The sequence below is a fragment of the Balaenoptera physalus genome, assembly GCF_965194825.1.
Source record: "Balaenoptera physalus genome assembly, chromosome: 17".
Taxonomy (NCBI): Eukaryota; Metazoa; Chordata; class Mammalia; order Artiodactyla; family Balaenopteridae; genus Balaenoptera; species Balaenoptera physalus.
Window position 1 is genome coordinate 79,198,168 of NC_138895.1, and position 12,991 is coordinate 79,211,158.

At 38.8% G+C, this 12,991-nt stretch overlaps 1 protein-coding gene across 4 annotated transcripts in view; it reads left to right on the forward strand.

Moving 5' to 3' along the window:
* The window catches only part of KHDRBS3 (KH RNA binding domain containing, signal transduction associated 3), a 166,715-nt gene that overhangs the window by 81,070 nt on the left and 72,654 nt on the right, over positions 1-12,991 (forward strand). For all 4 annotated transcript variants that reach the window (XR_014255694.1, XM_082433854.1, XM_082433853.1 and 1 more), the window contains exon 5: positions 7,393-7,532. Coding sequence is in view for 3 of the 4 variants with exons in the window: in XM_082433854.1 (XP_082289980.1) it covers positions 7,393-7,532 (140 nt within the window). In the remaining variant the exon portion in view is untranslated. The remainder of the gene's footprint in view (positions 1-7,392; positions 7,533-12,991) is intronic.

Here is a 12,991-nt window from a genome sequence, read left to right on the forward strand (position 1 = left end):
AATGTGATCATTTAAAGAGAATATGTCCCTATTTCCATTACAAAAGTTAATTTCAGTCTTTTGTATAATTTGCATGTTCTAGATTTAAAAAACAAAAACTTGAACAGGTTGGCTCTTCAGACAGTTTATTTTAGAGAAACTGTCACATCTGCCAAACAGCTGTCTGGGATAAGACTGTGTTCAGCGATTCCCAGTGGTGTAGTAGATTGACTTACCTACTGGAGCATGTGTCATGATTATGTTATCTGTGAGGAAGACTGTCATATTTATAGGGAAAGGACGTTTTAAATCATGATTGTCTTGGAAAAGCCAGGGCATAAGACTGTATTAAGTATTTTAATTTGGGAGCTTAACAGAGTTTTCATTAGTTCCCTCAAGCCAGTGTGATGATCCTATTATTCATTTAGTTTAAAAACAGAGTTTTCGAGTGCTCTCTATTTGATAGACACATGTGAACTAATAAAAAACATGGCCCCTGCCCTTGTGAGTTTATATAATGGGAGAGACAGGTAAGAATCAGATATTTATATAAATGACTTTAAAATTGTAACTCTGACAAGACCAAGGAGAGGTTTAATGTCCTTGTGGTCATTCAGTGTGGACGAGGGAGTGCCAGCTTAGCCAAGTAGGACAGACTCTGTTCTCCAAAGGTAGCAGCAACAGTCCTCCCACCCCATCACTTCACACTCTTCCACCAAGAAGTAGGCTCCAACTGCTTTCACCTTCTTGAATCTGAGCTGGCCAGAAAACTCTTTGCCTAACCCAAGGTCGCAAAGAATTTCTGCTGTGTTTTCTTCTTAATGTTTTATGGTATTAGCTCTTGCATTGAACTCTGTGATCCACTTGAAGTTACTTTTTGTGTAAGGTGTTAGATTAGGATCTAAGTATATCTTTTTCTACGTAGATATCCAGTTGTCCCAGCACTATATGTTAAAAAGACAATTCTGTCCCTATTGAATTGCCTTGGCACTATTGTTGAAGATTAACTGAATATAAATGTATGAATTGATTTCAGGATTCTCAGTTCTGTTCCACTGATTTATATATACCTGTCCTTACGCCAGGACCATACTCTTAATTACTTCAGCCTTATAGCAAATTTTGAAATCCAGGTTGTGTAAGTTCTGCAACTTTGTTCTTCTTTTTCAAAATTGTTTTGGCTATTCTGGCTCCTTTGCATTTTTAGGTATATTTTACATTCAGCTTGTCAATTTCTACCAAAAAAAAAAAAAAAGCTTGCTAGGGCTTTGATAGTGCGTTGAACTTGCAAGTCAATTTGGGGGTAATTTTCCATCCTAACAATATTGCACCTTCTTGTCCATGAACACGAAATGTCTCTCCATTTTTTTAAGAGATATTAAAAATTTTTTCTCAGCAGTGTCTTATAGTTTTCAGGATACCAGGCTTGCATTTCTTTTGTTAAATTTATTTCTAAGTATTATATACTTTTTGATGTTATTGTGAACGGAATTGTTTTTTTTTTTTAATTTCACTTTCAGGTGGTTACTGGTGTATAGAAATGCAGTTGATCTTGTTTGTACCTTGTGACTTTGCTGAATGTGTTTATTAGTTCCAGTGTGTGTGTGTGTTTCTAATGGAATTATCAGGATTTTCTACATACAGAATCATGTGATCTGTGAATAAAGAACGCTTTACTTCTTCCTTTCATATCTGATGCCTTTAATTTTTTATTTAATTTTATTTTCTTCTTTATTACACTGACTAGAACTGTCAGTGCGTTGTTGAGCAGAAGTGAGGATAGACACCCTTTGCTAGTTTCAGTCTTTTACCATGAAGTGTGATGTTAGCGGTAGGGTTTCTTTTGCTGCCCTTTATCATGTTGAAGAAGTTCTCTTCTGTGCCTGGTGGTAAGAGGTTTGGGTTTGTTGGTTTGTTTTAGTCACAGATGGGTGTTGGGCTGTGCTAACTGCTCTTCTGTCCATTGAGCCCTTCACGTGGCTTTTCTCCTTCATTCTGTTAATAACGGCGTATTGCATTTGTGATTTCAGATGTCAAGCCAGCTTTGCAGTCCCAGGTGAAACTCTACTTGGTCGTGATATGTAATCCCTTTTATATGTTGCTGGAAACATATAAAAAACCCTAGTAGTTTAAGGATTATTACATCTATAATCATGAGGGATATTGGCTTGTAGTACAGTATTTTTATAGACATTTATATTAAAGCACACATCTAGCATTTCTGGTGCTCTTTGTTTCTTTATGCGGATAGAGTTGACATATGGTGTTACTTGTTTTCAGCCTGAAGGACTTCCTTTAGTCTTTTCCGTAACATAGGTCTGCTAGCAAAAAAAGATTTTTTCTCGGCATGTCTTTATTTCACCTATATCCTAAAGTTTAGCTTACAAACGTACCTCTTTTTATTGCGCTTCACTTTATTGTGCTTCAGAGATACTGTGTTTGTTTTGTTTTGTTTTAACAAATTGAAGGTTTGTGGCAACCCTGTGTCAGGCAAGTCCATTGGCGTCATTTTCCCAATAGCATTTGTTCACGTCATGTCTCTGTGTCACATTTTGGTAATTCTCACAATATCTCAAATGTTTTTACTAATTTTATATCTGTTATGGTGATCTGTGATCAGTGATCTTTGATGTTACTACTGTGACTCACTGAAGGCTCAAATAATGGTTAGCATTCTTTAGCAGTATTTTTTAATTAAGGTAAGTACTTTTTTGTTTTTTTTTAGACATAGTGGTATTGCACACTAATAGACTACAGTATAGTGTTAGCCATAACTTTTATATGGACTGGGAAACTAAAAAATTCATATGACTGGCTTTATTTCAATATTTGCCTTATTGTGGTGGTCTGGAACCAAATCTGCAATACCTCCGAAGTATACCTGTATGTAATTCTTGGTCGACGGTTTTTTCTTTTAGGTGGTAGGAGGCCATTCTTCTATTTTCTGGCCTCTACTATTTTTGATGCGAAGAGTCATTAATTATTTTGTTGTTTTGTCTGTAATCTGTTGTTTTTCTCTTGCTGTTGCTCAGACTTTCTTTTTATCTTTGATTTTCAACTATTTGACTGTGGTGTACATGTTTATCTCAAGGGAATATGTGGGTTTATGTTTTTCTTCAAACGTGGGTAGTTTTCAACCATTGTTTCTTTAAAATTTCTCTGCCTTTCTCTTCCTCCTCCACAACCCCCAACCCCTGGATTCCCGTTATATGTATGTTGGTACATTTGATGGTGCCCCACAGATCTCTGAGACTCATTTTTCTTCATCCATTTTTCTCTGTGTTTTTCAGCCTGAATACTTTTAATTAACTTCAAGTTCACTGATTCATTCTTCTGCCATCTTAAATCTGCTATTGAGCTCCTCTGATTAACTTTACATTGTAGTTATTGTGGGTTTTTTTAATCTCTTTTTTTCTTTGCTAGTCCATGGCTGTTAAATTTCTGGCTAATTGGCCAGTCTGTTTATTGCTTGCCCCACCCAAAACGTGATTATTAGGCTTGCTGATTGGCTGGTCTTCTCTACTCATTTGCTATCAGAATTGCTACTGATATTGACCGTGCTGCTGGGCATGGAGTCATTTCACACTTCCTTCAAAATTACGTGAACATCCTTCACTGGTTTTCACAGCTTTCCCCATCCTAGTGGAACTTACGCATCACCTGGGCCGGGGAGGAGGGGTGGGAGCACTCCCAGGCAAGATTGCCACAGACTCCCACTCTTCCTTCCAGGGTCTTGAAGTGGTTGTTTTTAACTGTTTGCTCAGCCTTTATTGTTGCCTGTTATGGAAAGGCTTTGCTGAGCTCCTTGCTTAGTTATCCTGAAAGTCCTGTGCTCTCTCATAACCTTTCTTTTTTTTTTTTTTAACTTAGGTTGTTTTGGATCTCTGTCCATATGAGCATATGTAAAGTTTAACTTCATTCTTTTTAATGTCTGCATAATATTTCATTATATGCGTGTTCCAGAATTTATTTAATTAGTCTTCAAATAATGGACACTTACTTCTTATAGATTATAATTCAAACAGTGATCCCAGGATTAACCTTGGACATAAATATTAGCATATTTGGGCAAATATGTCTGAAGAGTACATCTCTGGCAGAGAACCCACTGAATTTTTAATGAATTACTTTTAATGATTTTATTTTAAGACTTTTTTCCTATTCTCCAGGCTAACACATTTAGATAGATCCTAAACTTACTGGCTAGAGAAATCCCATTTACACATATTTAATTAGAATTCTAATCAATTTTCTCCTCTTCACAATTGGTGGCAGTGTTGGTGTTAATGTTATAATAGTTTCACTTTTCAGATGGGGAGTTGAAGTAATAATTTACTAATGACTAGTTTAAAATGTAAAACTGTAGAAATAATTTAGTCTGTAAGCTACCATACATGATTTGGTTTCCCTACTGATTTAAAAACATTATTTCGAAGACCAATAAAATTGTAACTACAGTGTGTATGTCAGTGTCTATCTGACATCAGAAGAAACAGTTACCTCACATTTAAAGAAGTTGCCTAAAATCACATAGCTGGTCAGCCCGATTGGGTAAATAAATTCAGGCTTAACCTCAGATGTGATTGACTCCGATTCCGTTTTTTTGTTTTTTGGGATTTTTTTCCTTCCTAACTACACTATCTGCTGTAATGTACTTTGACACAGATGATGTTTAAAATAGGCTTTAATTCTAGTTTTTGTGGCACCATTGTAAATCACCTAGCTTTACTTAGAGCAATGCTTTGCTTTTTTTAATTTTTCTTTTTAAATTTTTAATTGTATTTTTGAATAGGGCCTCAGTTATCTTCTTTTCCCATGAATCAGTTTTTAACCACATACAATTTTGTGTCCTGCCTCCTAACACTTTTCAACAGGGCCAATATTTAGCATTTAGGTAGCACATTTTATTTAGGATGTGCTTTACAAATAATTTATTAATCAAACATTTTTAGTAAAATGGTAAGGAGCATACTCTTAGTCAGCAGAACCCACCACGGGTTCAGAGGTTATCTGCCAGGAGCCTGCCAAGGGCCAGCCGTGATGACACACCCTTCTCTGTAATGTGCGGGGCCTTCCTTCCCACTTCTGTATCCATATCTTTAACTTCTGAATTTCCAGTTCCTATGTCTGATTGCTCTAGAACAGCTCAATTTTTGTGTGCTATAGACCATTGAAGAGTCGACCTGTACAAAATTGATTAAATCATGATGTCACTTTGTTACTCTCCTTATCTTCCAGAAACCAAACTTCTTGACTTTGCTCATATACCCCCATATCCAATATTTTACCATTTCTAATAAAATTAGACATTATAAATAACTCCATATCTACCTTTCGCCATCCTTCCCGCCACTTCCCTACTCCAGGCCATCTTTACCACATACTGGGATTACTTAAGTGCTTCCATCTGGTGTTTCTGCCTCCAGTGTGTTGTTTTTTCCTTTTAATATCTTTATTGAGATATAAATCACACGGCATAAAATTCACTCATATAAAGTATACAGTTCAGCGCTTTTTAGTATATTCGCAGAGTTCTGCAACTGTCCCCCTAATCTAAGTTGGGCCATTTGTTTTACCTCCCAAAATGAACCTTGTAACCAACAGCTGTCACTCCCCATTCTTCTCCCGCCTTCGGCAACCACTAATTAGTTTTTGTTCTTTTTACACAGCTTTTATGGAGATGTAATTCAAATACCATACAGTTTACCCATAACGTATACAGTTCATTGGATTATTGTATATTCACAGTTTTGTAACCGTGACTACAAACTGGTTTAGATTTTTATCATCCCCCAAAAGGAACTCCATACGCATTAGCAGTCCCTCCCCATTCGGCTCCCCTCCCCTCTCACACTCCTCTGTCTTACATAGCCACTAATTTATCTCTCTAGATTTCCCTGGTTTTTTTTTGACATTTCATATAAAACACATACAGTATGTGTAGCCTTTTGCCCTGACTTCTTTCACCTAACATACTGTTACCAAGGTTCATTCAAGTTGCGTTTTATTGCTGAATAATATTCCATTTTATGATATACCACATTTTATATGTCCACTCATCAGTTGAGGACTTTGGGGTTGTTTCTACTTTTGGGCTATTATGAATAATGCTGCTGTGAACATTCATGCACACATTTTTGCATGAATATATGTTTTCATTTTCTTGGGTGTTACCTAGGAATGGATTTGCCAGGTCATATGGTAACTCTTTGTTCAGCATTTTTGAGGAGCTACTACGTGGTTTTCCAAAGTGGCTGGACCATTTTACATTGCCACCAGAAAGTTGTAAGGGTTTCAGTATCTCTGCAATCTTACCAACACTTGATATTGCTTATCTCTTTGATTACTGCTATCCTAGTGGGTATGTTCGTGGTATTTCATTGTGGTTTTTGTTTGCATTTCCATAATAACTAATAATGTCGAGCTTCTTTTCTTGGGCTTACTTTATATTTTTCTTAAAGAGAAATGCCTATTCAAATCCTTTATCCTTTCAAAATTAGGTTATGTGTCCTTTTATTATTGAGTTGTAAGAGTTCTTCACGTATTACGAATACAAGTTGCGTATCAGGTAATAGAATTTCAAAATATTTTCTTCTATTTTGTGGGCTGTCTTTTCACTTTTTTGATGGTATTTTTGTAGCACAATAGTTTTAAACTTTGACTTGGTCCAATTTGACTGTTTTTTCATTTGTGCTTTTGATATCTTAGCTAAGAAATCATTATGTAATATAGGATCGTGAAGATTTACTTTCATGTTTTCTTTTAAGAGTTTTACAGTTTTAGCTCTTACATTTAGGTCTCTGATCCATTTTGATATAATTTTTGTGTATGGCAGAAAGTAAAGGGCCCATCTTATTTTTCTGATGTGGATATTCAGTTGTTACAGCACCATTTGTTAGAGACTATTTGAAAATCAGTTGACTCTAATTGATAACTGGGCTCTCAATTCTATTTCATTGATCTTTACGTCTATCTTTTAAGGCAGCACCATACGTTCTCCATTACTATAGCTTTATAGTAAGTTTTGAAATGAGAACATACCAGTCCTCCAACTTTGTTCTTCTTTCTTTAGATACTTCTGGCTAAACTAGGCTCTCTGTAACTACTAGTTGATTGCGTTGTAAATAGTAATGCCCATATATCAGTTACGTGCCATTTTAATTTTATTATAAATATTTCACTTGGAAAGTATGCACAGCAGAAGGAGATATGGCTGACTGTAGAAAATTCTAGTTTAGGGGAAAAATACTCTTTGTTTTTTTTCTTTTTACAACAATTTATTGATAAATTTTCATTTCAGCAAACTCAAGTCTTGTTTTATGAATTTAACTATTTTCTTTACCTTTTTTTTTTCCTATTAAAATTATTTGCTTCTTGTCCTAAATTCTTTGTTATCTTCTGTCTTTTGTGTAGGACTATAATGATGAAATCAGGCAAGCACAGCTCCAGGAATTAACATATTTGAATGGTGGTTCAGAAAATGCAGATGTACCAGTTGTTCGAGGGAAACCTACCTTGCGTACAAGAGGTGTACCAACCCCAGCAATAACCAGGTAGGTGTGATTAATTGACTTACCTTTTTGTTGTTAGAATAGGGTACCATGGCAACAGTTTTAATGTTTCCTTTATTAACAGGCAAGCGGCTTTACCAGTGTATTGGTACAAAGCCTGTAGGAATGCATTCAGGCAATATGGTGTCGTATTAAGAGGATTCACTGTGGACTGAGGTATTCCTGGGCTTAAATATAACCTGTACCACTTACTAGCTAATGACTGTAGATAAGTTTATTTAATCACCCTCACGTTATTAATCCCTTAATTCTTTGAACGTAAGTCATAGCTTTGATACACAAATGGAGATAGTGGAAGCTTGTGTTTCCCCAGTGAGCGCAGACAGTACCAGGCTAGTTCATTGCCGCATCTCCAGTGTTGAGCAGTGTCAGGTACCAGGTGAGTGTCCCGATGCTTGTTGTCTTCTTATGCCTTGTAAATGCTCTGTGGTATCTGAAACTCCTAAGCTTGTCCAGGCACACTGAATTTTTATTTCTGTCTCGGAATCATGACTGCTTTTTTTTTTTTTTTTTTTTTAAAGTAGAGGGAAGGATTATTTATTTATTTATTTATTTATTTTTTTGGCTGTGTTGGGTCTTCGTTTCGTGCGAGGGCTTTCTCTAGTTGCGGCAAGCGGGGGCCACTCTTCATTGCGGTGCGCGGGCCTCTCACTATCGCGGCCTCTCTTGTTGCGGGGCACAGGCTCCAGATGCGCAGGCTCAGTAGTTGTGGCTCACGGGCCTAGTTGCTCCGCGGCATGTGGGATCTTCCCAGACCAGGGCTCGAACCCCTGTCCCCTGCATTGGCAGGCAGATTCTCAACCACTGCGCCACCAGCGAAGCCCATGACTGCTTTTATCATGAAAAATATGCTAATGAATTCGTAAGTCAGTTGAAGCAAACTATAAATTGAGACGTGACTCTCAAACTTATTTGAAAATTATTTTTAATTTTTGCATTTTTGCCCCCAGAAGAACTCAGTGGAAATTAGTAACACAAACTTTTTTCCACTGGTGACTGTATATATTTTTTCAGGTAGAGTTTTTTGCATGAAATAATTTAAAGTAGGTTTCTTCCATATTTCCAAGTTCACTGGGAGGAATAAAAAGTGAGTCCCCCTGCCGAGTGCTGCTGATCGACACACTGTCAGAGCAGTTACAGACAGGTGTTATTGCGATGTAAAATAAACACAGATCTGGGCATGGAACCAGGGGGGGTTTCTCTGTAAAAACAGGCTAATAATAATAGGATTTATTGCTGATGATTTAATGAAATAATTTATGTCGCTGTTCAGTAAATGGTAAATCTCTATCATTTCCATTTCTCCTGTTCAATCATAGGAAATTACATATTTGCTATATTCGTTTCCAGTGGCTGTTACAATGAACTACCACAAACTTGGTGGCTTTAAGCAATAGAAATTGGTCATAGTTCTGGAGGCTAGATGTCTGAAATCAGCTTTACTAGGCTAAAATCAAGGTATTGACCGCTCTCCCCCTGGAGGCTGTAGCGGGGGATCCTCTTGTTGACCCTCCCAGCTTCTGGTGCCTGTAGGCTGTCCTTGACTTGAGGCCCTCGCGCTCTGCTCTCTCTCCTTCCTAGCGCTGCCTTCTCGAATCTCCAGTTGCCTCGCTCGCAGAGGGGTACGTGTGATGGTGTTTACAGTCCGCCTGGATGATGCAGGGTAGTGTTTCCATCTCAGGATTCTTGACCTAATGTCTCATCTGCAAAGGCCCTTTTCTCTAAATCAGGCAACATTCACAGAATGAATATGCCTTGGATAGAGAATATAGATAATAGAGCACATGCAGTGCCATCATTTAGGGGATGCCCTGTTCCTCAGACCAGGTCTTCCATTTTTACTGAAGATCATTTCTCATCTAGTTGTCTCGTTTTCAATTAAGTTGAAAATGTTATGTTATGAATAGACAAAGAAGGCAGAAACTTTCTGTTTTGGGAGAGTGTAGTATCTGGAGAGACACCTCCATCTGCCCAGATGAAAAATTATTCCTCTTGATGACAGCCTATACCCTGCTTGCCATTTTAAGCTTTTCCATTGCCTTGGTAGTGGGTATTTTGGGATGGAATTACCGTTCAGGTCACACTTCAGACCCAGTGGTTCGCTTGTGGAGCAATGGCTGGTTCGTGCTAGTCCAACACCTTACGCGGGGCACTTCCGCTCACCGCATGCCAAGGAGCCAGGCACCGCCTTCTTCCCTCCACGCGATTGTGGGCTTGCGTGGCACCAGATAGTTCAAATACTCTGTTTTCTACAGTGTGAAATACATGTTCTTCTAAGAGGCATTCAGTTGCCCTTCTGTATTTTTTCTTAAGACCTCTCTCCCAGTTGGTCTTTGTTCATTACTTTGCCATGTTTCCTGTGTTTAGCGCCTGCCTCCCCCGGACACCGCCACTGGGTTAAAGGGTGTGCTCTGACCTTGCAGACCTTTGTTCACACTGCTCCTGTGTCTGCAAGTCTGTGGTTCCGCTCTCAAACCCTTTCACCTGTTTAAATCCTACTTGTCTTTACATCCCGAACTGAAACTTACTTTAACAGGACACTCACATTGTGCCTACTACTGACTGAGTGCTTTCTGAGCACATCACAGATATTAACTAGGTTAAGCCTCATAACAGCCCTGTGAGGCGGGCGCTGTTTTGCTAAAGTCACCATTTCACAAATGAGGAAACCAAGGCCAGAGGAGTCAGTTACTTGCCCCAGTCACTCAGCTGGTGATTCTTAGAGCCTGGCTGGAATGCAGGCAGTCTGGTTCCAGAAACCATGCCTCTCCCTCTCTTTGATCCTTCCCTTCTGTTTTTATCCAGAATCTTTTTTTTTTTTTTCTTCCACCCATTCTCCCCTTGCAGTTTTTCCATAGAACTTTCATTCTGTCACTTTTCTTATATTTTAATTACGGCACAATTAATACAAACTACGATGAAAAGACTTATATTTTTACTACTTTTTCTCATCAGATCACATATAGTAACTTGCTAAGTTAATGTCCATCTACCAGAATAAAAATAAATTAATATGGAAAAGAATTAGGATGGAAAATTACAAAAATCCTAAGGGTGAGATTAATACACAAAAAGGTACATGTTATTTTGTAGGGTTGGCAAAATTGGTCTTCACATTATGCTTTGAGCTTTCTAGTGGCCAAAGCGGAGGAAAATATGGTTATAGAATTCACAGCATCTAAATGGCTAAAAACAGTCATAAAACAAAAGATAATTGTACTTATTGCAGCCTAGCGCTTTCTAGTCCTGGGACCACTGGACGGTCACAGGTAGATCCTCGCTACACCCGGTCCTCAGGAAGTCATTTTGATTTTAGCTCTAAAATAAGCCTTAAATCTATTTTTCTTTGATCACCTTTTCCACCCTGCACTCCAGCCAGACTGGTCTCCCTTCTGTTCCTCGAACAGGCCAAGCTCGTTCCTTTCCCTCTCCTTTGCCTTCACTCCTTCACTCCTCCTCCTCGGAAGGCCTGTCTGCAGTTGCCTGCCTGCCCCTCAGCATCCTGTTCTCAGCACACACAGGCACCATGTCAGAGAAGCCTCTGCTGGTCGCCTTGTTTGAATTGGCCGCCCCATAACCCAGAAGCCGGCCCACAGCACCCTTCTTGGTTACATGGTAGCATTTATCAAACTGAATTTACCTTTCTGACTTGTTCACTTTTTCATTGGTTACTCCTCAGTATTATGTAAAACCTTAAAGGCACTTGTGTCCCTAATGTTTGGCATATAGGAATCACTCAGTATATACATGTTGAGTGAATACAGTACAATCGCAAATTCTTTAGACTCTTCTGATCAAGTGTTGACCATTTACAACATTTTTTGTTAGTGTAGTTCTTGTCTGTCATGTGACTAGATTACCAGGGTATTAGCTTTTTGGGAATGGTCACATGGACAGCACCACTTTGGAATTTCACAGCAGAACAAGTCATTACTGGAATCTTCATGAATGTTCTCCACTGTTATCACTTCAGGGTAGCTTTCTGCTGAAAGATGTAAATGATCTAAAATTAAATCCTGCAGAAGGGAGTAATAAGTATTTTAATAAAACCTTTTCATTCAGTTTCAAATGAGAGGACTAAACTTACTCTTTTTTTACTTAGGAGATAAGGAAGTTTCTTTACTTCCGTTCTGCCCTGTGCAAACCTGTGGTACGTCACCTCCCTAACTCCCCGCACGGACCCCAGCAGAGAACACATCAGGGAAGATTAGGACTGATGCCACTCCAGGCAAACTCTCTGTTTAGCTCTGTGGTTTTCTCCGTAGGGTCTCCACCCCATATATTGCCTGCTGCCCTGATGGTCTGGGCTGGACAGTTTTGAACCCTCAAGGATGCTCCCTTCCTTTCCCCTCTTCAGAACAGCTGGCTAGTTCTGTGTTGCTTCTCCACTGGCCTTGTCTGTCCCATCTGGCCCTTTCCCCAAGTAGCAGGCAGTGTTCTCTCCCTGCATTTGTTACCAGAAAGAGCAGGAAGAAAAAGTGAACAAAGCAGATGACGCCTGTCTTTCTAAGTAGTAAATACGCATTCACCGGCATTGGGTGCTGAATGTGGTGGTTTTGTTTCAACTTAGGACATGAGGCTGACCCATTCACGCAGCTTTTATCCGCTTTCATCAAATGGGGAAAATTTTCAGCTACAGTTTCTTTGGAGAGTTTGCCTTCCCCTTATCTCTTCTTTTCTTGGACTGCAACCCCATGTTAGATCTTACGATGGCACTTCCGAGACTGTATGCCAGGGTGCTGGGATGCTGCATCACACTCACAGGGCTGCCGTGGAGAGTTTACAATTTCCTGGGACCACTGCAGTAATCGGCGGCTTTCACACACTGCATGAACTGTCAGCTTACGTTAATCATTTATGGTTTTAACACTAGGTCGTGCCCCACTGGTTTCAGTGACATCATATCTTTGTAAAACCGGCACCTGAGCAGCTGCTGTGATAGATGTTAGGTAGCCACAGCTGCTCTGCCTGTTGGGCACCACGTAACTTCCCAAACCAGGGGATCAGATGGGACTCGGTCACTCTCATTTTCTCATCCACACTGATTTTCACATGCTACCTATTCTCTTTTTAAAATGGATTATGAATAATATCATAGATGCTAAAGATTGTTTTAATGACAGAAAATGATACATTCTTCTCCACAGTATCTGAGAAATGTTACCGGGAAAACTGAGTAGTTAATATATGGGCCATAAATATTTCACCAGCGTATGATATGATTTATATTATTCCACCAATCTCTATTAAAAAGTCCTTCTTTATCATTAAGGAAAGGCTGGATATAGGAAAATGATAATATATTTCTTTTTCTACTAGCCAAAATTATAGGAATTTCCAATTTTAAAAACCCATTAATTTGAGATGTTACGTAAACTATATGATTGCCTCCTGGATTTGCCTTCTGAGGACCTTGTACCACCTGACCTGCCAGAACAGTC